The 25,912-nt window shown below is 32.1% G+C and overlaps 5 protein-coding genes and 1 pseudogene across 7 annotated transcripts; all 6 read left to right on the plus strand.

Annotated features, from left to right (window-relative positions):
- Positions 1–8,989: 8,989 nt before the first annotated feature.
- LOC18593804 (diacylglycerol kinase 1-like) lies at positions 8,990–17,007 on the plus strand. Of its 3 annotated transcripts, none has more exons than XM_018125031.2 (13): positions 8,990–9,498; positions 10,716–10,923; positions 11,031–11,153; positions 11,316–11,444; positions 11,986–12,071; positions 12,856–12,979; positions 13,129–13,177; positions 13,987–14,069; positions 14,438–14,502; positions 15,189–15,263; positions 15,388–15,475; positions 15,613–15,729; positions 15,811–17,007. In XM_018125031.2, the coding sequence occupies exons 2-13, from the start codon at positions 10,729–10,731 to the stop codon at positions 16,141–16,143; spliced, it is 1,467 nt and encodes a 488-aa protein (XP_017980520.2). In that variant the 5' UTR covers positions 8,990–9,498; positions 10,716–10,728; the 3' UTR covers positions 16,144–17,007. The 3 variants fall into 3 exon arrangements, with proteins under 3 accessions (XP_017980520.2, XP_088664397.1, XP_088664398.1); XM_088808271.1 differs by having other exon boundaries at positions 10,778–10,923; XM_088808272.1 differs by lacking the exons at positions 8,990–9,498; positions 10,716–10,923 and having other exon boundaries at positions 11,028–11,153; positions 11,304–11,444.
- Positions 16,446–17,007, plus strand: LOC18593805 (uncharacterized). The gene has a single exon (XM_007021181.3). The coding sequence runs from the start codon at positions 16,618–16,620 to the stop codon at positions 16,888–16,890; it is 273 nt and encodes a 90-aa protein (XP_007021243.1). The 5' UTR covers positions 16,446–16,617; the 3' UTR covers positions 16,891–17,007.
- Positions 17,008–18,272: 1,265 nt separating this feature from the next.
- On the plus strand, positions 18,273–18,649 carry LOC148761483 (uncharacterized; annotated as a pseudogene).
- Positions 18,650–19,130: 481 nt separating this feature from the next.
- On the plus strand, positions 19,131–19,858 carry LOC18593806 (uncharacterized). Its single transcript, XM_018125060.2, has one exon. The coding sequence runs from the start codon at positions 19,381–19,383 to the stop codon at positions 19,666–19,668; it is 288 nt and encodes a 95-aa protein (XP_017980549.1). The 5' UTR covers positions 19,131–19,380; the 3' UTR covers positions 19,669–19,858.
- Positions 19,859–21,322: 1,464 nt separating this feature from the next.
- On the plus strand, positions 21,323–21,973 carry LOC108662951 (uncharacterized). Its single transcript, XM_018125062.2, has one exon. The coding sequence runs from the start codon at positions 21,492–21,494 to the stop codon at positions 21,762–21,764; it is 273 nt and encodes a 90-aa protein (XP_017980551.1). The 5' UTR covers positions 21,323–21,491; the 3' UTR covers positions 21,765–21,973.
- A 2,197-nt stretch (positions 21,974–24,170) lies between these two features.
- On the plus strand, positions 24,171–24,642 carry LOC108662953 (uncharacterized). The gene has a single exon (XM_018125066.2). It carries the CDS (start codon positions 24,274–24,276, stop codon positions 24,538–24,540), a length of 267 nt encoding a protein of 88 aa, XP_017980555.2. The 5' UTR covers positions 24,171–24,273; the 3' UTR covers positions 24,541–24,642.
- The last annotated feature ends 1,270 nt before the right edge of the window (positions 24,643–25,912 follow it).

Below are 25,912 nucleotides of genomic sequence, written 5' to 3' on the forward strand. Positions count from 1 at the left end.
CATGGAAGAGGAAGAGTATATATAAATAGAGGAAGGAAAAGAAAAGCAAAGCAAAGCAAAGTCAATGGGATTCGGTACCGGCCAATTGAAACGTGTCTTCCTGTGAAGAAAAAAACATGGCACACAAAAACATTAGAACAGTTATCTACTTACTTCTTTGTGGGCAGGGTAAGAACAAACTTTGATACCAATTCAAGGGTATTTTGGAAATTACATTTTCCAACGTGGCAAGTACCCATTGGTGGGAACTTCAAGATTTTTGTTTTTTACAATGATTAAATTGGTAAACAGTACATTTTTGGGCTCTTCTATGTTTTGGTCAAGGCCTTTGTTTGTCTCTAATTCCTAAAACAGGTTGACACATGTTGCAAACAATAAATAAGTTTTCCCTCCCTCCATTTGACTAATGAAAACCTTATTTCCTTTTAGTCAAGTATTTTAGCTGTCTCCAACATTTTCCTGCCACGTGATAGGAGGAGGATGGATGACCAAAGGACCTCATCACCCATTGCATGGCTCTATAAGCTCAGTTGAGGTTCATTCACTTAAGCCGGCTAGCTCATCTTTCCATCCTTTTTTCTCTTTTGGTAACATATAGGAGTAATGGAGATGGGTCATTCGAACTTAACTTCACTTGTATCAATCGATTGAGTGCCTAACTAAATCTTGTCATACTATCATTGACAATGAAATGTAGATTTCTCTATATGACCAATCTTCATCTCTAAACAATTACTTGATATTTAAAATACTTAAATCACCACATCGAATATGATTACGGTGATATCAAATAATAATTTTCTTATAACATTTTTTGAAAAAGATATTATATTCAAAAGTTTTCTCTCCCAACTGTACTAGCTATAAAATAGAGCATTTCCTTAGTTAAGTGTTTTTTCCTTACGATATATTAATTCTCTTAATTTTTGTTAATCATTAAGATTGTAATCCTAATTAATCAGGTCAAATTTCCATGAGTGAGAGTCAAAGGTTTTAGTATGAAAACAATGGGTAGGTAGTTCTTCTACTTTGCTGTCATGATTTGGAAAGGAGAATAAATCAGTTAGGGAAATGATGGATTGAATTCAAACTGAAAGTTTTGATTCTCACTATGAACAATTTCCATGAACAATTTGGCTCTAAACAGTTTCCAGGGAATAAAAAAAGCTCTTTTATGTATAACTGCTTCATTTGATATGACTGGTTTTGACCAAAGTTTGGACTAATGCTTTAATTTGGGCACTCCCATCCTACTTCTAAAGTGATTTCATCTTCAAATCCCAATCCCATTCACAGTTTTTGATTGGCAAAGACATCCAGCTTGAATTTGACTGAGAATTAACAACAGGAACAACAGCAATTCTCTCTGCTGTTTGACCATTCTTATTTCAAGGTACAATGTCTCCAGTGCCTGCTTCTACTTTATGTAACAAATTAGAAGCAAAGTGCATGAACTCTCACCAAGACCAGAAAAAGGAGAAAGGAGGCTCTGTAAAAGGGTTAAATCCACAGTGTAATTTCTTGGAGAAAGATATGCTCTATATATGCCCTTGGTGTATTAGTTTGACAGAAGAAATGTGAACTGCTGCTGTTTGTTTCATAGCGATCTGATGCCCACAGGAACCGTCCACATGTCCAGGTTATGTGGATTGAAATTGTTCTTCATAGTTAGGTCCCACCCAAAATTTTGTACATGCAATTAATGAGCTGTGTGGAAATTTTTCCACTGCTTGGAGCTGTTCTTGTCAAAAGAAGTTTGGGGCACAAGTTTGAATATTACATTGGTGAATTTGAAGTAACTTGAGGGTCATACAGCTATCATAAGTCATGTGCCCATCATATGACTCTTGCCCCCAGCTTGCATCCTCTTGTTCAAACAGTGAGCATGATCCACTTTCAGAACCCCCACATTACTCTCAATTAATACCTTAGATCTTTTTTCCACATGTTACAACTAATAATTGTGGGTATAAAATTTATCTTATTTTGACGAGTTGCATATGAGGAAGGATCGTTCAAACATAAACAACTACGAATAATATTATATATATATATATTTTTTTTTAATTTCAATACTGACAACACGAACAAACTTTAAATTTATGAATACATAATTTTTTAATCATGCCACCTTGTACATTCATCAACAGCTAGATTTCATTTATGGTTTGGTGGAATCCAGGGGATGGGGACTGATAACTGTAGCTATCAAGAAGGGAATAGATGGTAACTTTTGAGAATTGAATGACCATAACTTCCAATGGCATATGATGTTAGTCCCTTTGGATGCTAAGTTCATTGAATTTAATGTGAGTGTAACTTCCAATTTTGAGCTTGAAACAAAAATGGGTTTCCAAGTCAAAAATGAAGTGACAAGAATAGGAGACTTGGAAGACAGAGATGTGAAAAGAGAAAAAGGAAGTGAGAAGGAGCAATTCTCTATTCTTTTCCTTCTTGAGATTTGAAAGGGGAGGTGACAATTGACAAGAACTTGGGAACTCATCATTTTCAATTATCAACTCATCATTAATTAGAAGCCAATACCTCCCAATTTAAGTTCCAATACTGGCTCCTAATTTAAGTTCCAATACTGGCTCCTGTTCTTGGTCAGCCCTTACATCAAATCCAATAAGCAGTGACAGGAAAGCAATAGAATTGTATTTTGTGAAAATGCCAATAATATTGACTTGAATTTCTTTCTATATCTTTCAATTTTACATAAATAAATTTCTTGGTTTTCAAGCATAAGTATTTAGTAGAAGGGGTTAGCTACCAATAAACAAAATGCTACTAGATTTTTAGTTTTTCTTTAGTTAGAGGAGGATGATAAATAATTTCCAATGAAACACGCAAATTTAAATATTATTACAATGTCAAATTTTCGATTTACGTTTTACATTCAAATAGTAAGAAAAGAACGAAATTTTATGTATTAAATGAAATATTTTTATTTTCCAATTTTTATATTATAATTGAATGCCAGATATATTTATATATAAAAAAAAGAACAAGAAGGAGAAAATTTTTATATGTCTATGGATGTGTATATATAGATTTGAATTATAACGAACTTGTATACTAAAAAAATGGGTTTCCAAATTTGACTCTTATGATTAAAAATTAAAAATAAAACTCAAGAGATAATAAAGAATTACCTTTCCTTGCATAACCAAATCCCTAATTAACCTTTATATGTATGATAAAAATAAAAACCATTAATTAATAAAAATTTTTACTACGTTTCATATATATATATATATATGTATACATGTGTATTTATATAGTAACATTTATAACAAAGCATGTAGAGGATAGACAAAGCCATGGCTTGAGCAAGTATTTGGCTAAGCTTCTTGGCTTCGGTAATATTGTCTTGACAAAACTTGGAAATAAAGTTAAGTAAACGTGGAACTTTGTCGCAAACATGAGGCAAATTTCAATGGTTTTGTGGTCCAAATTTTAGAGCATGTAATTTCTAATCAGATAAGGCTAAGATAAACAAAAAAGAAAACAGCAAGGTCCCCCCACATTATTATTCAATAAAAAAGGACAAAGCTTTGGTCCAACATTATTTAATCCTCATCAAGTAAGATTTGCACTAGGTTTGTTTTTCGCAGCCATAATGATGGAGGTTTCAACAACCCCATCACAAAATTTTAACAAAGGATACAAACCAATACCCTTTTTTCTTTTTTTTTTTTTTGATTTGACAATTCTCACCTTTTGAAATAATTGTAATTTTTCGAGTTCGGGTTAAAGAATTTTAGGTAATTTTTAATTTCCAACCCGTGTTTATTCACTTGAGTTTTATATTTAACTAAAATAGTATTTGATCCAAACCTTAAAGATCAAAATGAGTTTTTTAATAAATAATTAAGTTTCATTCGATGGATACTTTTACTTTTTGTTATTTTTTGAAAAAAACAAAACATGAACCGGATAGACCCTATGCATGTAAGAAATTTTTTATGATCTTATTGCGAGAAATACTTTATCTATCTAGTTGTTTAAATCTTAGAGAGTCTTGCCAATTAAAAGTCTTATATCAAAGAATTACATTAGAACTTCAATTATTTGTGAGTAAGTATAGGTGGAAGGATATATTTTAATCCCAACACATGCATATCTTTTTGCTTCTTGGACTTAGGAAGGGCAAATATGACTATTTAAGTGTTGCAAAGTTTTCCCAATGATCTCATAGATTTTTCAAAAAAGTGGCTTTGAGAATGAAAAAGAAGTTGTTAACTAAGCACATACATACACACTACCTCATTTGCTTGCTAAACCTTCCTACTCCATTACTAAATTGCCTTCATTTCCACTCCAAGCAGTTTCTAGAACACTGAAAATGATGTTCAAGAGAATGACTTGAACCCCAATTAGGTTCTATTAATCTACTTGAACCCAATTAGGTTCTATTAATTAGGTATTAAACCCTTTTTCAATCGAAATTACGTAAGCAACAACCCGAAGAATTTTATGAGGGTATAAACCAAGGTTTTCAAGTACTTAAAATTATTTTGTATATTTATTATGGTAAGGGAATTACTAATCTTGGCTTAAACCTTTTAATTATTTCATGACCTTGAATAAACATCTTATATATACTTGTATATTGTTTTCAATAATGGGTAGCCTACCTAAACAGTATCAACTTCTGTATATGATGTGCCCTATTAGTATAATTCTTTTATTCTTCACACCTAATCTCAAATAATTTATTTGTCTTAATAAATAATTATATATATGTCGGATTCGGAAAATTTTGGAAAAATTACAAAGTTGTGACACATAACAAAATTGAATTTCATCCTTTTGTAGTTTTCCATGTCATTTAATTAAAACAAAATTTGATTTTGCTTCTGTCTATTATAAAATATTTAATTAATATCATACATATGTATATGCTCTTATATATTAATTGCATTATTCATGAAAATGACCTGTAACTCTATACGATTTTCTATTTTATTCAACTTTAGAATACCATGTAATTTCACTAGAAAAAGAAATACCATATCATTGAATTTAATATTGAAAACCATAACCTAAACATCATGTCCTTACATGTTTGGTGGCTAGAGAATATTCATAGGTTGTATACATATACAAGGTTTAGAAATGTACCTTCAAATAGTATAATGCTTACACTATTATTTTATACATATAATACTTATTATGGTATAGAGAAAATTCCAATTTCAGCAGTTGAAGAATTAAAATTACTACCCATTATAGTAAATTATATAATAATTATACGTACAATACTTGCGCCGGCGTAACTTTGACTGAAATAGTACTCGAATTTAATAAATTGCCTAAAATATTATGAAATTATATAATAATTATATGTTTGTAATATATTAATTTATCAAACGAAACTTTAATTAGTCAAATACTTTTTTTTCTAGATTTTGCTCTCAAATATACGTGTATGGTTATTATATTTTAGGGTTTATATAAAATATGCAAAGACGTATGCTAGATATGGACTAGCTGTGGTCCTTGCAATAATCTTGTGGATGGCAACTGTTATCAATTAATCACATTTTTTTTAGATAAATTATTTTATGTGAAAACATACTCCACGTAACAGTCGATACGGGTTTTATTAATTTTTTTTGCTAAAAATTATTAATTAATTGTATAATAATTGAGTGTGAAAATAGTAAAAATGATAGGTCCAATGAAATTCGTGGCCTTTAAATATATGATTGCAAACTTTCTAGAGAGGTATATATGTATATAGATATGAAGTGGAAAGATTATGACAGTCCATAGAATCGAATCATCAAGCACAAACTCATCAATCAAATTCAAATCCCATTTGTTTAAGCATGTTTTAGAAGGAAATTCACAGGTAGAAGAAGACACCTGGCTTTGAAGCCATGCAGCTGTATAAGTTCATGACCTTTCTGACAATATATATGTATATATATCTCAGAGCATGGGGCTGTCACATGAAGCCAAGCTTCATAGCCGCAACTGCAGATTGGGAAAAGGTGATTGCTGCTTTTGTGGGCGTTGAATGGATGGATTGTAACCAGACAAGGGAGGGAGGGAGAGAGAGGTGAAGGCAGGCTAGCTGCGGCTGCAGAAATTGTTTGCAGGTCAAACTAGAATTGAAGAGTTTGTTAACCAAATTAAATATGCATGTGATAATACTGAAGCATTTACCTAATTTGCTGTCACTATTTGGATACATAGAATCCTATATTATTAGGTCGTGATGACAAGAGACAGGTTCAATGTTTCAAGTTTTATACCATTATAGATTTCTGACCTTAATTATCAACACAAAGATACTGGTTTTGTATATTGTGTGTATCTTTTTGTTCATGATTATAACGCAATTTACTTATAATTATTAAATTTTATGCATCATCAGTTATTGAAAAATCCCTATTATATATGCGACGTTATAAGTGACAGAGTGACCTTATTATCATGATTTATTGAAATTCAACTCTTTATACATGACAACATATTAAACATAGCTAGCTTCATATTACATGATTATGTTTTAAACTAAAGGATCAACCTACTTTTGGGGTACATAAAATTTTATTTTTTTGGTAAAAAATAAGATTCCAATATTTAGTTTTATTTTTTACATCCCGTTGAATGAAAAATATAGGACATACGTTTTATTTATGAGTATAAATTTTTAAGATTCTAATTGAAAATTACTTGACAGATGAGCCATTACGTCATATTAGCATCAAGCAGTATAAAATGACATGTAACTTTTTGACTAACAATAAATTAATTTGTTAATGATAAATAATTATTTGATCTAAAATAAAAATAAAATGGTTTGATTGAATATAATAAAAATAAAAATATATTTAATTTTCTTGAATGGTTTTGTGATTTTTTTAAGTATTCTACTTTTTCATTTTGTTGGGTTTTTTTTAGATATGCCATCCATGTAATATAAAAGAATAGTACTAACAAAATTTTGAAGTGATAACATTAAAAAATTTATAAACATATAGATGTTATCAAAAAGGTAAGAATCACTAAGATTTGCAATGGGACCCCAAATAAGTTAGTAAAGAATTAAATATTTAATTAATCCCAAAATCTGTCTTATAGCTTCCCACTCTGCCTAGCATATTTTATGCATATATTCTTCTCTTTTTTGTATGGTTGAAGTAGCACTGCTAGATATTATAATTTAGTCTCTTGTCGTGCCATTGGAGACACTCTCTCTTAAAACAATATCATATTAAATAGTAATTAAACCTTAAAATCTTAATTGATAGTAAAAATGTCCTAAATCTAGGTATTTAATGCCTTAATTATTGTTAATTCATGTTCAAAGGGTTTGTTCAGTCCCTCAACAACCATTGAATGTTGATGGATTTTTCATCCTAGATATAGGATTTTTTAATTTATAATAGTTGCTAGCTAGGTAGTTGTTATAATATTACATGTTTGAATGCAAAAAAAAAATAAAATTTGAGATATGATTTCAACGATAATTTTATTTTTCTACGGAGCCATTTTGTAATGTACTTATTTTTGGTCAAAAAATCATTGAAATACATAGCAAACTCTTGGAAAATAATTAACAAAGAACTTTAAAAAAGAAAAAACAAAAAAAGCCTTCTTTCTTTGGTTAAATTCAAACAAGTTGACTTGAAAACACTATAAAAAAATCCCACTTATTTCGATCGAAAAAATTTCAATAAAAAATTCCAACTTATTAATAAACCCTAAACCCTAAACTCAAAACTTACCGACAATCACCCATGCTAGGTCTTTACTATTAAGCAAGTTCAACTCAATGTCAATATCAAATTGTTAAGTAAAGCCAATCTCCTTTAACACTAAGAAAGCTCAAGGTTGTTCAAAGTTCAAATCAAATCAAACCTTACCAAATGGCCTCATCTAACTATTTTGTCATATCTTGAAACCTTAACCCTAGCCTTATGTCTCCACTTGTGGTGCATATAGAAAACAATAATCATCTTAATTAATTCAAAAGACTTTGGTTACAAAGAAGTATTTATTACTTTTTGGTATTTTATTAATTAGGTAAAGATTAGTCCAATACATGGAACTTGCTTCCTCACTTATCATTCTCATTTGTGAACAAATCATATCAAATACATGTCATTGACTTTGATGATGATGATGCACATAGCCCCAATTATTCAAGGATAATTAAAGTATCATTTTATTTTTTTCCCACCCCACTATTTATAGTCTTTAATAAACATTATTAAATACCACAAAATTACAAATTATGTCGAGGACTTTTATTGCTATTATTAGTTAAATATAGAAAATTAGATATTTTATGGTTTGTTGTCAATGTTAATGTAGATTTACTAAAAGTAAAGAAGTTGTGACCTAAATTGGATTCCTTAAAATTTGAACATGGATGATCATTTGGCTGGGTTTTATCGGTTCGATATTAAAATTTTGAAAATTAAATAAACTATTCCCATTAAAAATAATTGAAATTACCCGAATTATAATAAAAAGCCAAAAACAATTGAAATCGATTTATCTAGTTGGTTATTTTGATAAAAGGTATTTTTTAAATATATTTTAAACATATTAATATTATCTATATATAAAAAATATATATTTTATTAATGATTGGTTTTTTAAATTTTGGACACAAAAAACCAATCAAAATAATTGAATAGATTACTTGAATTAATCAAATTCAATTTGTTTCCATCGATTATTTTGGTTTGAACTATATTTCGGTTTCTAACAAGAGCTTGCGAGCTGGGCCATAAATTTCTTTAATTAATTTTACGGTCCTATCTTCAGGCCCATTTTGGGCCCAAAGGGTCCTTTTTGGGCCCTAAAAGTCAAACCTAAAAGGTCAATAAAAGTCAATGGAAAAGTCGTGGTCATTTCCAACTGGACCAACACGCGACAACAACGAAGGCGCCACGTCGTTTCCTCCTTTGCTTTCAGTTACAACAGACTCAAATTCACTACAACTCCTCCTGACTTCCCCAAACCAAACAAACCAATCATCTCTCCCCATCTCGCCCTTCATCTAACGTGTCACTCCCTCATTCTTTCTTCTCTTCAACAAATCCTAAACCCTACCGAACTGAACAACAGTTAGTTATCGTCCCGATCGCTCTTGTCCTCGTTCAGTTGGCCAAACATTAACTTTTTGAAGAAATCAAAGTCCTTCCCAGTTTTGGCTGCTTTTTTGCTTCTTAAGGTTTTTTTGAAATGGTAAACGTCGAAACGACGAAAATAGAAGCAAAAAACGACAACAGCAGCCATGGTTGCAAAAGCGAAAGCCGAAGCTTCTTTCCTCTTTCGATATTTTTTTCTTATTTGTTTGTGTTTAATTGACATTTGATTACTTTCTAACCAATCCGCGTTTCGAATATTATAATAAATTAAATTCGAAGAAGAAGAAGAAGAAGGCTTGTTGATTTTGCTTAGAATCTTGAGCTTGGATTCCTACGGTTATCTTCCTCCACAGTACGATACAGTTTCTTTCTTCTTCAGGTAAAGCATTGGCTTCTTTTTTTTTTTAATTTTTAATTTGAATATTGTATGATTCTGTTTGGGAAAGAAAAAGCAGAGGAAACGTGGATTAGAAACTTTCCTGCTTTTCTCTGTTGCGGATTTTGCGTTGTTATCGTTTGAGAGAGAAAAGGCGAGCGAAAAGCAAAGAGAAAGTGCGCATTTGAGAATTCTGAGTTTCTTTTGCCGTTCTTTTATTCGTTTTGTGATAGAGGAGAGAAAAACGAAGGAAAAACGTAGAGAAATCAAGCATTTTGAGAGATTTTGAGCTTATTTTGGGTTTGTTTATCGGTTTTCTAACAGAGGACAGAAAAAGCGAGGGGAAAAAAACGAAGAAAATCGAGCGTTTGAAGATTTCTTAGCTTATTTTTGCGTTTTTTATTCATTTTTCTTCTGATAAAGGAGAGAAACTAAGGAAAACGAAGAAAAAGCGTGCATTTTGAAGATTTTCAGCTCCTTTGCTTGTTCTCTTTAGCTTATTTGAGCTGATTCAGTATATGAGAGAGAGGGAAAATTGAGGGAAAAACGAAGAGGAATCGTGCATTTGATGATTCGTGCTTAATTCTAGTTGCGGTTTTTGAGTGTTTTTTTATCGGTTTTGTGATAGAAGAGAATGGCTTTGATTAAGAAGCTGTCGTTTTTCCCTGGGAAGGGCTTGGTTGAATTGTCCTTGGGATCACAACTCATGGCTAGATATATTCGTAGTTTTCTTTCTAGAAGGTTCTAAGTATTTTTTTGTTGCTGATTATTAATGTATTTAATTTAATTTAAAGAAATAACTGAAATTTAGAATATGTTCCATAGTTTGGATCAGTAAATAGTAAAATCTTCTCCCTGTTTGATTAAATTCCTTGAATTGGGTTGTTTCTGGTGTGAAATGACACTTCTTTGGTGAAATGCAATAAGAATTACATGCTTAGCTATCCCTGTTTTCAAGTTTTATGCAATTTTTCCCAATTGTCAACTATATATTATATCTAAACGAAAGGAGAGAAAGGATTTCATGGAGGGTTTGTAGTGCTCATTGAGTGGCATAAGTATTTTTTGTATTACTCCCCAAGTTTCTGTTTATTCTTTCGAAGTCTTATGTTTCTTAGCTTTTGTTACACAAGCAAAATGTTGATGCACGTACATGATTGCTGCAGACTTATAATAGTATTCTGAATTTGTTGATCTTTTCTGATATATGTAACCTACAGCTGGGAGGCAGGGATGGGTGATGTTATGTCAGACAATATTTTGACTGAATACTATATTCCAGATTATATACTGGTTCCTGGATCAGAACCAAAGAAACCACTATGGATGCCTTCTTGTCCAGTGTTAGTGTTTATCAACTCCAAAAGTGGTGGACAGCTTGGTGGGGATCTTCTTCTTACGTATAGTTCTGTTCTTAACAAAAACCAGGTATTTGTTTTGTTTATTTACCTCTGCCTGCTCTTAGAGGACAATGCAATTTTGACTATGAGTATTCATCTTCACAATCAATTGGTACTTGGCTGATTGATTCTCAGGTTTTTGATTTGAGGGAGACGAAACCTGATAAGGTGCTACACCAAATTTATGCCACTCTGGGGACACTTGAACAGCATGGGGATGTTTTGGCTCCAGCTATTCAGAATAGCTTGAGAATAATCGTGAGTTGACATATTAAGTAACTGGTTATAATTATTATTAGGTTGTTTGTCTTCTTTACTAAGATGTATACACATACATCACATATACATACATCCATGTTATCTATGTACACAGTTGATATCTAAATTTTATTTCTAATATATGCTTAGACTGTTTATTAGGTTGCAGGTGGTGATGGTACAGCTGGCTGGCTTCTTGGTGTAATATCTGATCTTAAACTGCCTCAGCCACCTCCAGTTGCTACAGTGCCTCTGGGAACTGGAAACAACCTACCGTTTTCTTTTGGCTGGGTAGGATGATGCTCACTTGTCTCATGTAGTTTATTTTATTTTTGAAAAGCAATGTAGTTTATTTTATTAATTGTCAGTTCATAATGGTTTGCAGCTTGGTTTTTTTATTTTTTGTATTTGTTTTTCTCTTATAATGGTGTCATCTATCATGTAAATCACAAAATGTGTCTAATTGTTGGAATAATGTCTTTGTATTAATAAGAATGATGATTTCTCTTTTCTGTTTTTGTCCCCATTTTATTGTCAAATCTCTCATCAATTGGTATTGGCAAAGAAAGAAACAAAAATTTACAAGCATAATCCTTTTAAGCTGGAAATTGGTAAACCTATGCTGCTAAATTTTCATTTTATTGTTGTCATTGATGCCAAACTGCCTTTTCAATCTCCTTAGATGAATGGATGATAATAATTAGTTGCTCTGTTCTAGAAATCATTTACTAGTGTACGCTGTTTTGGAAATGGTTGTTTTACAATTGACATACAGTATGTACTGGAAGTATTGGCTCATCTCAGTCACACTTTGTGTTTGGTTAATTTGCAGGGAAAGAAAAATCCTGGTACAGACTGCCAATCTGTATTGTCATTCTTGGAACAAGTAAAGAATGCAAAGGAAATGAAAATTGACAGGTAATAAACTCCTTAGCTGTTGTCTTCCTGGTTTTCATCAAGCTACTATAAAAACAGACACACATGCTTTTACATATCTTTTATTTCCTGCTAAGTAATTCGTAGCGCTTTATCTTCCCATATCATGTTGCGGCCAAAAGCAGAACCCTCTATTTGTGAACAATGTCGAGTTGCATTTGAAGGTTCAGGAAGGAGTGAAATATGGAAGTTGCCTGAGCGACCCCTACTGAATGCAAGAGATAGTTTTTGATGACTTTGACATGCATCTAGTTTCTAGAAACTTTAATTACGGAGTTCAGCATGTGGATTATATTTGTGTCGCCACACTTTTTATGAGCTTTATGCTTGTTTCGTGCAATATCTTACTAAACCATGTTCACTTGACCACTCAAAATTTCTGCCACCAAAACATCTTCCTAATGGCTTTTGTCATATGTTCATACCCTTTTGACATCTTTCATAGTCCTCTGAAGCCTTCAATGTGATATGATGTGGCTTTGCAAATATGAACTGTGCATTACTATGAGCTTAACAAGAAGAAAGATAATCTCTGCCAGAACTTTTCAAAATTTAAATGAACGTGAAAAGAATTCATTACTTGTTGAACCTAGATTAAATAGTGGTTTTATACTTATACTAGCAATTCTTTCTTTACTTTCACTTTCTTATGGTTATAATTTGCCATGTCATAATGGAAAAAGAAATTCAGTTGCTTACATGCTAAAAGCTTCAATATATTTTCCCTTTTATTACTAATGCTACAGTTCATTCAATGAAATTTCAGCTGGCATATTATCATGCGAATGAGGGCCCCTACTGAAGGTTCCTGTGATCCCATTGCACCTCTTGAACTACCCCATTCTTTGCATGCATTTCATCGCATCTCTCAGACAGACAAACTTAACATGGTATGTGTCTGTTTTCTATTCTGTTGTGGGGGTTCAAATCATCATTCTTACATGATTGATTTCCCCTTTAATATTTACATGCTTCATATGAATGTGGGTTGTTTTCTATGCTTATTGGAAAAATGTTTTTGGATGTTCTCACTTCTCAGGAGGGTTATCACACGTACCGTGGAGGATTTTGGAACTACTTCAGCATGGGTAGGAAATATAATCTAGTATGAAAATTTTTATAATTTTAAAAAGGGAAAAATTTCTTACTTTCTAAAGACATGTAGATATACAGATTTGTACCTTTGTATTACTCATCCAAGCATCTCATGTTGTGTAAACTCTGGTGCTTCTTAGGACTTGGCTTGGTGAAAGTAGTAGTCAGTGATTTCCCTTCTGTTATTGTCTTCAACTTGAGCCCTTACAGTCCAACATAGCATTTCTACAAGTTTAACCTGATATATAGATCCATCGAACATAGCATTTTGGCCTTGACATGATGGGCATGGGAAGCTTGAACAGTCAATTATATTGAGATGGTTTCCCCCCACTATATATATCATGCAATTGGTCATTTGAGGCATTTTTGGAGGTAGAGTGATTCAATGGGAGATAGAATTATTGCACACTTAGGATTACTTCGTGGAGCCACATATAATTTTTCCATCTTCTCTTTTAAAACTTTTATGCTGATTTTGCCATGGAAGTAAGCCTCACAATGAAGAACATCATTAGCCCAGCTGTATTGCTTTTGCATATGATTGTTTGTAGTTAGTTACCTCCATTTCTAGATTTAGATCTTGGTGAGAAAAACTTTTATGCTGATTATTATGATTAGGCTTTAAGGGCATTCAAGTTTCTATAAGACCTTTAAGTATCATAGTGTAGTTTAATTTACCAAAGCTTTATACTCCAAAAATCTTAAAAGGATGAAGTCGGCCCAAATTATTTACATGTGAAATTTTGTTTGGTACCTACCTGGTTGTTAATACTATTAAATAAGATTTTGTTCTGGTCAGGAATGGATGCTCAAATATCATATGCATTTCACTCAGAGAGGAAATTGCACCCAGAAAAATTCAGAAATCAGTTAATTAATCAGGTAAACATATGTTTCTGCAGTGATAAAGGTTTTTGATATGTGGAATAACCTTTAATTATCTGGAACCATATGTAGTCCTACTAATACTTTTAAGTTCCTAGCTGAAAAAACAAATGAAATACTGATTATACAAGTTTCCCTCTCTCTCTCACACATGTTTGTGTATTCAGACTGGAGATATCTTCATACATGTTTGCATAAATATACTACTTTTATGTATTGCTGTAGTTGTAGCTTACTTACTAATAATATAGTGTATGACAGGATCTTTTCTTTTAAGCTATCTATAAGTTTCCTTTCCCTTGTATCGTTATCCTCAAGATTATTCTGTAACTTATATGAGTTCTCATTTCTTTGTGGTGAAGCAGAGTACTTACATAAAGCTTGGATGTACTCAATCATGGCTTTCGTCTCCTTTTCATCCTTCTTCACTGTGAGTCTTCTTACAGATGTTTGGCAATAATAGCTCCCATCCTGTTTAGAAGAACATGCATGATGGCTTGATATTTAACGCTTCTCAGCTTGCTATTTATTTTAATTTTGTTGATAATGCTTGTTGGGGAAAATTAACCATATTGTATAGTATTCATATGAGTTACAGTTGTGAAGAACTGAAGATACTGATAATCAATTTGTGGGTTCAGTATCAAGCAAATGATTCGTGTGCCTTTCTCTTTTTATTGGTCATGTCACTTGGCTAACTACTTATCTAGTTAATAAGGTCCTGCTAGTTTTATGATGCTGCAAGGTTTTATCATTGGTCTTGTATTTAGATTATTGCGCTCTACTCCATGAAGTTTTCATATGTGTTAGATATTTTTGATTTTCTAGCTCATCAGTCATGTCTTCAGTTTTTTAGAGCTTTATTTACATAAGCTTATCAGTCATGTCTTTCTGCTGAATGATACCATGTGTGCTTTCTGTTAGTGCATTTATTGCCTGGTTAAGTTGTCACTACTGAGCATTCAACTTTGATCTCTATTTGCTCCCATTGGATTATTTTGTATTCTTTTGTTTCTTGGGTAAGCTTCTTGCGCCCTAGGATGTCATTCATTCTTCGAGTCATGGTTGCCCTCTGTTTGGTTGCCAGAGTTTGAGAATGGCTTAATTTCAATACAGGAACATAGCTCAGCTAACAAAGGTTATGATTATGAAGAAACAAGGCCAATGGGAGGACCTCAACATACCTCGCAGGTCAAAACTATGTGTTTCTTTTCATATGTATAGCCTGGATATACTGTTATAATTATAATCAACATTTTGATTTCTCATTTGTAGTCCTACTTCTCCTTATACTTGTAATTTCTTTCCTATACAGCATCAAGTCTATCGTCTGCCTTAATTTGCCTAGTTTCTCTGGTGGATTCAATCCATGGGGAAAACCATACAGGAAGAAATACCGTGATGTTTGTTCTTATTCCTCTCTTCCTCTATCTTCTGCTATAATCCGAACTATAATCATAGCTGAAATTGTAGTTAGATTTGGACTGATTTCTCACCAGAAGGTTCTGATTGCCAATTTTGCTAAATTCTTGGTTCACAGAGAGGCTTTACTCCTCCTTTTGTGGATGATGGCATGATTGAGATTGTCGGTTTTAGAAATGTATTGCATGGGCTTGTTTTGCTTGCTCCAAACGGACATGGGACTCGTTTAGCACAGGTAGGATGCCAAGCCATTGTAGCTGCCTTCCATCATTCTGATCTTAGTTTTCCCCATCTGATGGATCTGTCTACATTTTAGGCCAACGCAGTACGCTTTGAGTTCAACAAGGGAGCAGCCGATCACATGTTTATGAGGATGGATGGAGAGCCATGGAAACAACCCCTCCCAGTAGATGATGACACAGTTGTTGTTGAAATATCTCACTTTGGTCAAGTAAGCATGCTTGCTACCCCATTTTGCAGATCCAAAAGTATGCACGATCCCTCTTCACCTACCAGTTGCTGCGACGAGGATAATGAAGATAGTACTGATGAAGGAGAATCTCCTGATGATTGGGAAGAAAAAAGAAAGTTCGGGGCAGCTGATTCTTTCAAATTTCCTATTGAATTTGACATAACTCACCTCAGTTAAGCTCCTCCAATCTGATTTACTGCCCCTGCTTTTATCTTCTAGTTGATGGGATGATTTTTACTCTTACCTTGTTAGAATAGGACAAATGTTATGACTTGGATGGGAAGGGTTCAGCTCCCATACACAAAGAAACTAGAAAAGCAAGCCAACAATCTTATCTTGGGGATTTATCCGTAGCAATTCCTACCCCCACCATTATCTCATTATTGTCTCCATTGTCGGATACAGATAAGCCATTTATTTTATTATAATACCACTAGCCTTTTGTTTAGCCTTATACCATCGGCTGGCTTTTTAGCCTTTTGTTTAGGCAAATACCATCTCTGGTTTTCTCTCCAACACTTTCCTCTATATAAGAAACTCTCATCCCACCCCCCATTTCCTTCAACAAATCAAGTAACAACCAGAAAACAAAAAATCCCGTTTCCACTTTCTTTTCAAATTACTCTCAAAAGGGCATAGAAAAGAAAAACCATGAGTTCTTCAACAAGAGCTTGGGTAGCAGCAGCTAGCATTGGAGCTGTTGAGGCATTGAAAGATCAAGGTTTTTGTAGATGGAACCATGCTCTAAGGTCAATCCAACAGCATGCCAAGAACAACATCAGATCATGTTCTCAAGCCAAGAAAAAACTTCCTGCTTCATCTTCTTCTGCTTTGTGTAAGAAGCTGAGGGATGATGAGAAGTTGAAGAAGTCAGAGGAATCACTTAGAACAGTCATGTATCTGAGCTGTTGGGGTCCTAATTAACCCCCCGTTTAATCTTTTTTTATTTTTTGTATATATGTAATGCCCATTTTTGCACTAAATATTACATTACTTGAACAATTAAAAAAAATTGTTCAAATGTTGAGTTTGAGATTAGAATGAACTTTCTGCATATTTTTTTTTATTTTTTCCTTTTGGGATAAATTTGGTTATATAATTGTTATTTTTGTTGATCATGAATTTAACTCTTAGTGAATTAACATGAAGATAGGGAAAGACTTAAAATCCCCATATTATTGTTTCCAAATTGATAAAAATTCAGCACAAAAAAATAATTCAAGACTAAAAATCCCCATACCGATTAGTTAATTAATTATTTTCTATATTAAGATTAATTTAACTATAAAGAAATTTAGTTTTTGGCTTCATTTCCTAATTTTCCCAATTGAATTCTACTATATATTATTTACCATAAGAATTGAAATTAAATTAATTAACAAAATTAAGGTTAAGACCACATGGTTTATGAAGGAAAAAAGAATTTTCCTCAATTCTTAATTAGATGCAATGAACCAATGGTCTGGTTTAAAATAAACAAGTTAAGCACTTGGCTTTGTGTCCAAAATAAAAGGGAGAAAGGTAATTTTATCTAAAATATTAATAAATATCATATCAATAAAAGATTAGATGGGTCTCAAGTATATAAATGTAGACTTTTTTCCATTTATTAAATATATCAAAAACGTAGATTTGGATATATAACTATACACCTTCATCCACCAATTAAGTACATGAGAAAAGTAAGTTTGTAACATAAACAAACACTTGGGTTCGTGTTCAAAATAAAAGGGTGAAAGGTAACTTTCCCTAAACTATTGGTAAATATTATATCAGTAAGAGACAAGATGAGACTTAGGTATATAAAAATAAAGTTTCCTCCACCTATTAAGTATATCATAAATGTAAATTTGTACCATAAGCACTTGATTTTGTGTCCAAAATAAAAAGGAGAAAGGTAACTTTCCCTAAATTATTGACAAATATCATGTCCGAAAGAGATAAGTATATAAATATAAACTTTCCTTCACCTATTAAATATATTAGAAAAACATAAATACTTAGTTTTGTGTCCAAATAAAAAGGAAAATGGTAACTTTTCTTAATCTTTTAATAAATATCACATCAAGAAGAGATTAGATGAATCACCTATTGAGTACGTAAAAAAGGCACTACCTCTTTAAGATAAGTTTTTGATTTTGTGTCCAAAATTAAAAGGAGAAATGTAACTTTTCCCTAAAGTGTTTGACAAATACGGTAAACCAACCTACCAATAGTTTTATAGTACTCTTTCATTTATGTAATAATATATTTGGTCACCAACCCATATAAAAGGGACATGATCAGTCCCATTTCATTATCACCATACTTAAAAACTTATAAAGGGAAACAATGAGTGCAACAGAGGAAGCATGGATTGTGGCTGCTACAATTTTTGGAGTGGAGGCATTGAAGGACCAAGGAATCTGAGGATGGAATTACGGCCTGAGGTTATTGTACCAACAAGCCATGAACAATCTTAGCTCCTTTACTGATCAGGCCAGGGTGCTTTCTTCTCCATCTTTGCCACTTGAGGTAAAGAAATCTGAGCAGTCCATCAAAAAGGTGATGGAGTTGAGCTCCTGGGGTCCTCCTACAGTTAGATTTTAATGTACCTTTCATGGTTTAGAAGGATTCTATTCAAGCCTTTGGCATGTACCTGTCCAAAAATTGAAATGAATTTGAGTTTGGCTTTGGATTTAAATTATACATCGAGCCACCATATATCTAAAGCATTATCGAGGTAATTTTGAGTTTTGTCGACGAAATATTCAGTCGGAAAATCCTATTTTTTAACAGTGTGTCGCCCAAAATTGTCTTGTTCATGGCAGGTTAGTAAGAAAATTTAAGTTGGAGTCAAAATTATATTTCTAACTGATTGATTCAAGTTTGAACAAAACACCTATATATTAAATAGTAAACAAGAAAACCCATGTCAAATACAGGGCACAATCCAAACCTTCAAAAATTTTTCCATGATTTACTGACTAAATCCACCTAAGCAGATGGTCCAAATCCTGATGCACAGTTAGGTTTAGAATATAGCCATTTTCTATAAAAGGAAAAGGCCGAAGCAGGGAAAGAGGACACAACTTTTCTTTTGTTTGGTCTGCAAGGAAAGTTAGATTTCCTTGAACCTTCAGTCACACGTTTAAGCCATTAGTTTATACCAGTGAAAGCATCGAAAATCCCAAAGTACTTTCCAGCCTAGTAACAGCAGTAAGCCCACCAACGCACCTGGTTTTGTTTCCAAAAACCACGGGTTCTCTTTCCTTGTTCGCTTTGCTTGAACCGCCGGTAGTTTCCCAACTATATAAAAGGACCCAAACTTTCATTCCTCCAACCCAAGCTCGATCAGAACCTCACCAGGAAAAAAACCTGAGGAAATCTCCATCTTTTAAACTTTCAGAGAAGAGTATCAAACCCATTTTAACAATGAGTGCAGCTGCAGGAAGGAAAGCCTGGATTGTGGCAACTACAATTGGGGCAGTGGAGGCACTGAAAGACCAAGGGATATGCAGGTGGAATTATACTATAAGGTCACTGCATCAACATGCCAAGAACAACATCAGGTCCTTTTCTCAGGCCAAGATGCTTTCTTCTTCTTCTTCTTCAGCTGCTGTTTCAAGTAAGTTGAGGGAGGAGAAGAGGAGGAAAGCTGAGGAGAAAATGAGGAAAGTCATGGATTTGAACTGTTGGGGTCCTAATACTGTTAGATTCTGATGTTTGGGATCATAGAAATTTTTGGCAGAGAGAAACAAAGAGAGACAATCTCAATTCTCTATGGATGTATTTAATTTTTCTTTTTCTTTTTTATGTCTTTCATATATGGTTTCAAGATTTGGCTCTATGTATTGATTTGGAGATCAAGTGATCAAATATATGCAAATTCAGTCTAAACATTTTCATTTTATCTGATCTTTCTACTCCATTGATTGGATTCTACACAAGTTGAGAGCAACTCCCTCATTCCAAAACTCAAACCCAAAGTCTTCTACTTGAAGACAGAGCTTGATTTGATTTGATCAGATGTTAATACTTGCTAACAAGCTCAACCATGGTTCTAGAATGAGAATTTTCTTAGCTCTGAGAAAAATGCTTTACATTTTCTATTAATATTAGCTTAAAATTTTGGATAAAAAGAGATGAAAATTTTGATATTTGAGCTAACTAATGCCAATTCGTATGAGCAAATTTCTAGAAATTCATCTTGAAATTTTCCTTACTATTGAAAAATTCTTCATAAAAGGGTGTTGAGTTATTTGACTAATTCATCAAAATGAGCAGGAAAGCTTTTTCTTGGTATTTAAAATACCAGGGATTTCATTCCACTTTCCACCAATTCCCAAGCTGTTAATAAAACTGCCTATTGTTTTTCCATATTAATGTACATGATTTTCATTTCTGTATAGATTAATTTTATTTATAAATTGATACTATAAATTATAATAATTTATCTATTTTTTTAATCAATCATATGATTTTAATATTTACCTTTTATTTCTTTATAGCAACTTTTTAAAAAGTGAAAAAAAAAATACTAACAAATAAATACTACTCTTATAGCTGGCTCAATTGATTAGTAGCAATATTAATTAGGGAGTTGGGCTCTTAATCAAGGAATTATACATCTGAAATTTGATTCTTGCCTTTCAAAAAAAAGAAAAGAAATTTAATTCCTATCTCTTAATTTTCTTTTATTTTTCTGAGAATTAATGTTCATCTAATCCGATATTAATTAGGCTATTAACTCAATCCCCTTTACGTACCAAACAATTAGGAGAAAGTCAAATAGTATTTGCTTTTTTTTTTGTATGAACGATTAAGCTTTAATTTTACAAGTTAAATATTGTAATGGAAAAATAAAAAAATAATATTTTACTTCACAACTTCTCAAAATATAATTGATTCAGTAATTTTTTAAGTTTAAATCAAGTATTAATAATCATCAATTTAAATTTTTATACAAATTTTAATAATTACATTTAGATCTTACGTATAATAAATAATATCACAATCATATAAAATTTTGACACAAAATATTATTTTAAACCATGATTAAAAAAATTAGCAACCATATTAAGATCTCATTTTTCTATAAACAATATTTAGATCTAAATTTTTTTATTTTTAAAAAATAAAATTTAAATTTAAAAAATTTTAATAAAAAAATATATTTGTCGTTAAATTAAATTTAAAATCTTCTCTTGTTTAAGAGAAATAAAAAACTGGCCCACCAACCTCATTTCCTGCTGGAAAAAGTCCAAGGTTTGCCCCCCCAACCCAAACTTAATGATTACAAACTAAAAAGAAATGTAGGGAAAGCAAGCACTTGGTTTTTTTATCATTTGTCTCCAAAAACCAGGGGCCCTTTCCACAGTTCTACCTCCTGATCTCTGGCTCAAACCGCCTACTGTTTTTCAAACTCTGCTCCTCTATAAATACTAAACACAACCCGGTTTCTTTTCTCCATCTCAATATCAACAATTCAACACAAACATCAACCCTCTGCAAATCAATAGTTGCAGGCAAAGGAATTTCTAACAATGAGTGGAGCAGAAAGGAAAGTCTGGGTTGTGGCAGCCACAATAGGTGCAGTAGAGGCACTGAAAGACCAAGGGATATGTAGGTGGAATTATACTATAAGGTCACTGCATCAACATATCAAGAACAGTATCAGATCATTTGAGCATCAGGCCAAGATGCTTTCTCCTTCTTCTTCAGCAGCTGCTTCAAATAAGTTGATGAGTAAATCTGAAGAGAGAATGAGAAAAGTCATGGATTTGAGCTGTTGGGGTCCTAGTACTATTAGATTTTAGTGTTGTGGATGTTCATGTAATGAAAATTGTTAAATATTATCGTAGTAGAATATATTTCCTTGCCTCCCCAATTTTGTTACTGGTTCATCTTTTGGATATTGGATGAGTAGGGGTTGGTTCAAGATTTGGCTTGTTGGTGTTAAAGCTTGAGGGCCAGAAAGCCCAGCTGCCAGAAATGGAATGAAATTGAATATGGTTTTGGATGATAAGTTCATGGATAGACCCAAAATTATTTTCAGCAGGCAAAGAATATGCTTGAAACTTACTAGGATTTAAAGGCATACCATTCATAGATCAGCAAGTTTAGCAGTGGATTTGGGTGTAAAGAACAGCAAGGTGCTCTATTTATGTAACAAAAGATTTGTAGTTCTGTTTGTAATTAGAAGGCTAAAAGGAAAAAGAAAGAACCCTTTGGGTTCAAGACTATTCAGCCAAAATTTCATAGTTCGATTCCTATTGTGTATGCAGACAATGAGAAGAATATCTAATTATTAGAAACTTCAGCTGCAATGCCAATGCTGCATCTTAAGCTTTAGTACTACCATTTCCATGGACAAAGAATTGTTAGTATTGTTTTTAACAGACAACAGTCCTAATATACACTTTTTTTAAGATCATAAAGCTTAAGAAATCATGTTATTCAGACTTAAAGACTAGGAAAATCTTATGATCTCTGAATTGCTTGATTATTTATGATCAAACAAATTCACCAAATTTAACTAGAAGATTTGCTAATTTTACCAATCAAAATTTACAGAAGCAACAGTGTCGAGGTGAATCCGATGACATTATGCCATTATCCTTCTGAAGTTTGTTCAAATCTCTGAAAGCTGATTTTGGAAGATTTGCCCCCTTTTTCCTCCCCTTTACAGGCTGACAAATGACAACATCCTGTTTTAACTATATTTGGTTTTTCGGAAGCTAAATCAGGGGCTTCCATGAAACTGCACTTGCCAGTTGCCAGACAATAAAAACAAGAGGCCACCCCTTAGTTGAGTCAGTGTATAGTCACTGTATCTTTCTTTTTCCATTCACACTTTTGTCTCTTTCCTTGTCACTGTCCAGGTGCAAAGACATGATATTGAAGAAATAAATAAATAAACTACTCCTGAAAATGGACTTGGCTCCTAGAATAATAATATGGGTGTCTCCCAAACTGTTGATAAAACTGCCTATGGTTTTGCCCTCCCATATTTTCTCCACCACCCCCCACCATCTCTCACATCATTCGCTATATAAGAAAGGGTTATTTTTTTAAATAACTCTTAAAGATAAAATATTTTTAAAAATATATTTTTTATAATTTTAATTATTTTTAATCAAGTTAGATAAAATTATTATTAATAAAATTATACGTTAAGATGTTACACGTAACATACAAAAATATATTACACAACATGATTAAATTGTTACACGTCATGTGTAAAAATATGTGACACGTCCTGATTAGGTTGTTACACATCATAGACAAAAACATATGACACGTCATATACAGAAACATATAACACGTTATATATAGAAACATGTGACATGCTATGTAAAAAAAATATGACACGCCATGGTTAGGTTGTTACACGTCATGTTAAAAAAATACTATTATTATACGTAATGTACAAAAACATATTACACGTCATGATTAAAAAAGGTTGTTACACGTCATGTTAAAAAAAAATACTGTTGTTACACGTCATATTCAAAAACATTTTGTTACACTTTAATATCTAAAATGTTGTTATTACTTACGAAGCAAAACTTCAAATCTTCTCAACTCTCTTTATTTCATTTTTTTTGACAATTTGACACCGATTAAAGTGTTTCTAACATATTTTCATAAATCAAAACATAAATTTTCTTATCTAAAATATCTATTTCAATTAAAAATAAAAAAAAATCTTTTAAAAATCGAGGTTTATAAATTTTAATTTTTTGAGTTTATTGGTGTTTAGGTCCAAATTGATTCAATTAAAAGCTATTTCAAACATCTGTGATCATTTCTACCGTTTTAGTTTTACTTAAAATACCTAAAAATCAAATTTTTCAAATAACCACCTATCTAAGCACATCAAAATTATTATTTGATGTCTTCAAAGCGTAAGAAAGAGAAATATGAAAATGTGGGAGAGAAAAATCGAAAGCATAGCAGATGAATGCCGAAAAGAGAAATCGATAAAATTTGAGAGATTGAGATGGTGAGAGAGAGAAATCAGAAACACAAATGAAAAAAAATTGTGATGGATGATTTAATTTATTTGAAATAATTTTAAAAGTATTTTTGTCAAATTATGACTAAATATAGTTAAAAACAGTTAAACATATTTTAATAGTTATTTTTAAAATATCTTTATCAAAAAAGACTTCCTCATAATTTCCTCTATAAGAGAACTCCTCCCTTTGTCACCCCATAAGACCACAAATTCTCAGACAAAATCACCAGTCTTGCACTCATCCAAATTCTCTCCAGCCTTAATTCTTTAGTTCAGGAAAGCCCAAAATCAGAAGGACAGGAAATATGAGTTCTGCAAGCAAAGCTTGGGTGGTGGCAGCAAGCATTGGGGTGGTGGAGGCATTGAAAGATCAAGGGCTCTGTAGGTGGAACTATGCATTGAGATCAGTTCAACACCATGCCAAGGCCAACATCAGACAATATTCCCAGGCTAAAAGGCTGTCTACCCCATCTTCTCCTGCTTGGTCAAAGAAACTGAGAGATGACAAGTTGAAGCAATCTGATGAGTCCCTAAGAAAAGTTATGTATTTAAGCTGTTGGGGTCCTAATTAACCCCTCCTCCCTACATTATTTTGGGTATATAATGCTAAAATTTCCATCAGAAACATGGCTTAACTTCCTTTTTCTTTACACTTGTTGGATTATTGAGTGAAAATTTTGGTTATAACTTACAAATCAAAATTGAGAGTGCCCACAGTTGCAAATTCATATAAAATTTGATAAACATGTAAACTGTAATTTACATACAGAAATTAAAGCTCTAAAAATCAGAATTAGCTCAAAGACTTCTTCACACAAGCAAGCAATTAGGGTTTGATTCCTAATATGGTCATCTCATCTCTTTCTATACGGGATTTGGTACATTCTCCTTCATTCAATTGTACCATGTCTTATGTCGTACTATGATTCTTTCACTCATATAGGTGAAATATATATAAATCTTATTAATATTTTTAAAAATATAATTCAAAAATACCCTCCATCCAAACCGAAATAACCGATCAAAATAAATGGACTTCATTTATTTTTAATTATTGTTATAATGAGGATAATTTTTATATTTTTTATGATAATTCGATTAATTTAATTTTCAAAATTTTAAAATCAAATCAATCAAATACTCACCCACCTTTAATTCTAGAATGAAGACATGTGCTTTTCCTAGTTTTCCTACTCCTATATATATATATATATAATCAAATTACTCTTAAAAAGGTGGAATGGATTTTAAAGAGTTCTCTAAAACAAAAATTAAAAAATATATTCCATAAAGAGGAATATTCATCTTTATGATGTATTTGACAATGATTATTACAAAAATAAATTAATAACTCCAATTTAAATCACAATCATGGAATGGACATCTTTCCATATAAATTATTGAACCCAACCAAAAACAGTGCAAGTTGATATAACCAAATACTAAATTATTCTACCTTTTGCCCTTAACTTAGGGAATATAGTTACTCAAATTTGTCCATTTCACAATCCTATTTTCTCTATATAATTCTCTACCCCTGTTGAAATTATTTAATATAATAGTCAATGAAATTATAATTCTTTAATCACATTATTGTTTTGTTAATTTTCTTTAATAGCATATGCTAAGCACTTGGCTTAGTACCCAAAATTCTAAAGATTTTCTTTAATAGCATATAATTCCTCAATTGTTTAAAATTTACTATTCACATATACTCGTTTAAAGAGTATCTATTAGCATCCCTACATTTGTTGTTTAAGCTTTTTTTTCTTTACTTAATTTTATTATATCCATTATCCTACTTCACTTCCATTTAAGTCACAAAAAAATTTTCCACAGGGGCTTCCATGAAACTACACTGGCCAGAGAAAAGAAACAAAAGGCCACCTTATCTTAGTTGAGTCAGTGTTAAGTCAGTGTACCTTTCTTTTCCTGTTGACACTT

This window comes from Theobroma cacao, chromosome 7 (genome assembly GCF_053813885.1).
Source record: "Theobroma cacao isolate CCN51 chromosome 7, ASM5381388v1, whole genome shotgun sequence".
NCBI classification, from domain to species: Eukaryota; Viridiplantae; Streptophyta; class Magnoliopsida; order Malvales; family Malvaceae; genus Theobroma; species Theobroma cacao.

Coding starts and splice junctions, on each gene's coding strand:
- LOC108662951 (XM_018125062.2), top strand. CDS start 21,492: ATGAGTGGAGCAGAAAGGAAAGTCTGGGTTGTGGCAGCCACAATAGGT.
- LOC18593804 (XM_018125031.2), top strand. CDS start 10,729: ATGGGTGATGTTATGTCAGACAATATTTTGACTGAATACTATATTCCA. Junction 11,445..11,985: donor TACCGTTTTCTTTTGGCTGG/GTAGGATGATGC, acceptor GTTAATTTGCAG/GGAAAGAAAAATCCTGGTAC. Junction 14,503..15,188: donor CCTTTTCATCCTTCTTCACT/GTGAGTCTTCTT, acceptor ATTTCAATACAG/GAACATAGCTCAGCTAACAA.
- LOC108662953 (XM_018125066.2), top strand. CDS start 24,274: ATGAGTTCTGCAAGCAAAGCTTGGGTGGTGGCAGCAAGCATTGGGGTG.
- LOC18593806 (XM_018125060.2), top strand. CDS start 19,381: ATGAGTGCAGCTGCAGGAAGGAAAGCCTGGATTGTGGCAACTACAATT.
- LOC18593805 (XM_007021181.3), top strand. CDS start 16,618: ATGAGTTCTTCAACAAGAGCTTGGGTAGCAGCAGCTAGCATTGGAGCT.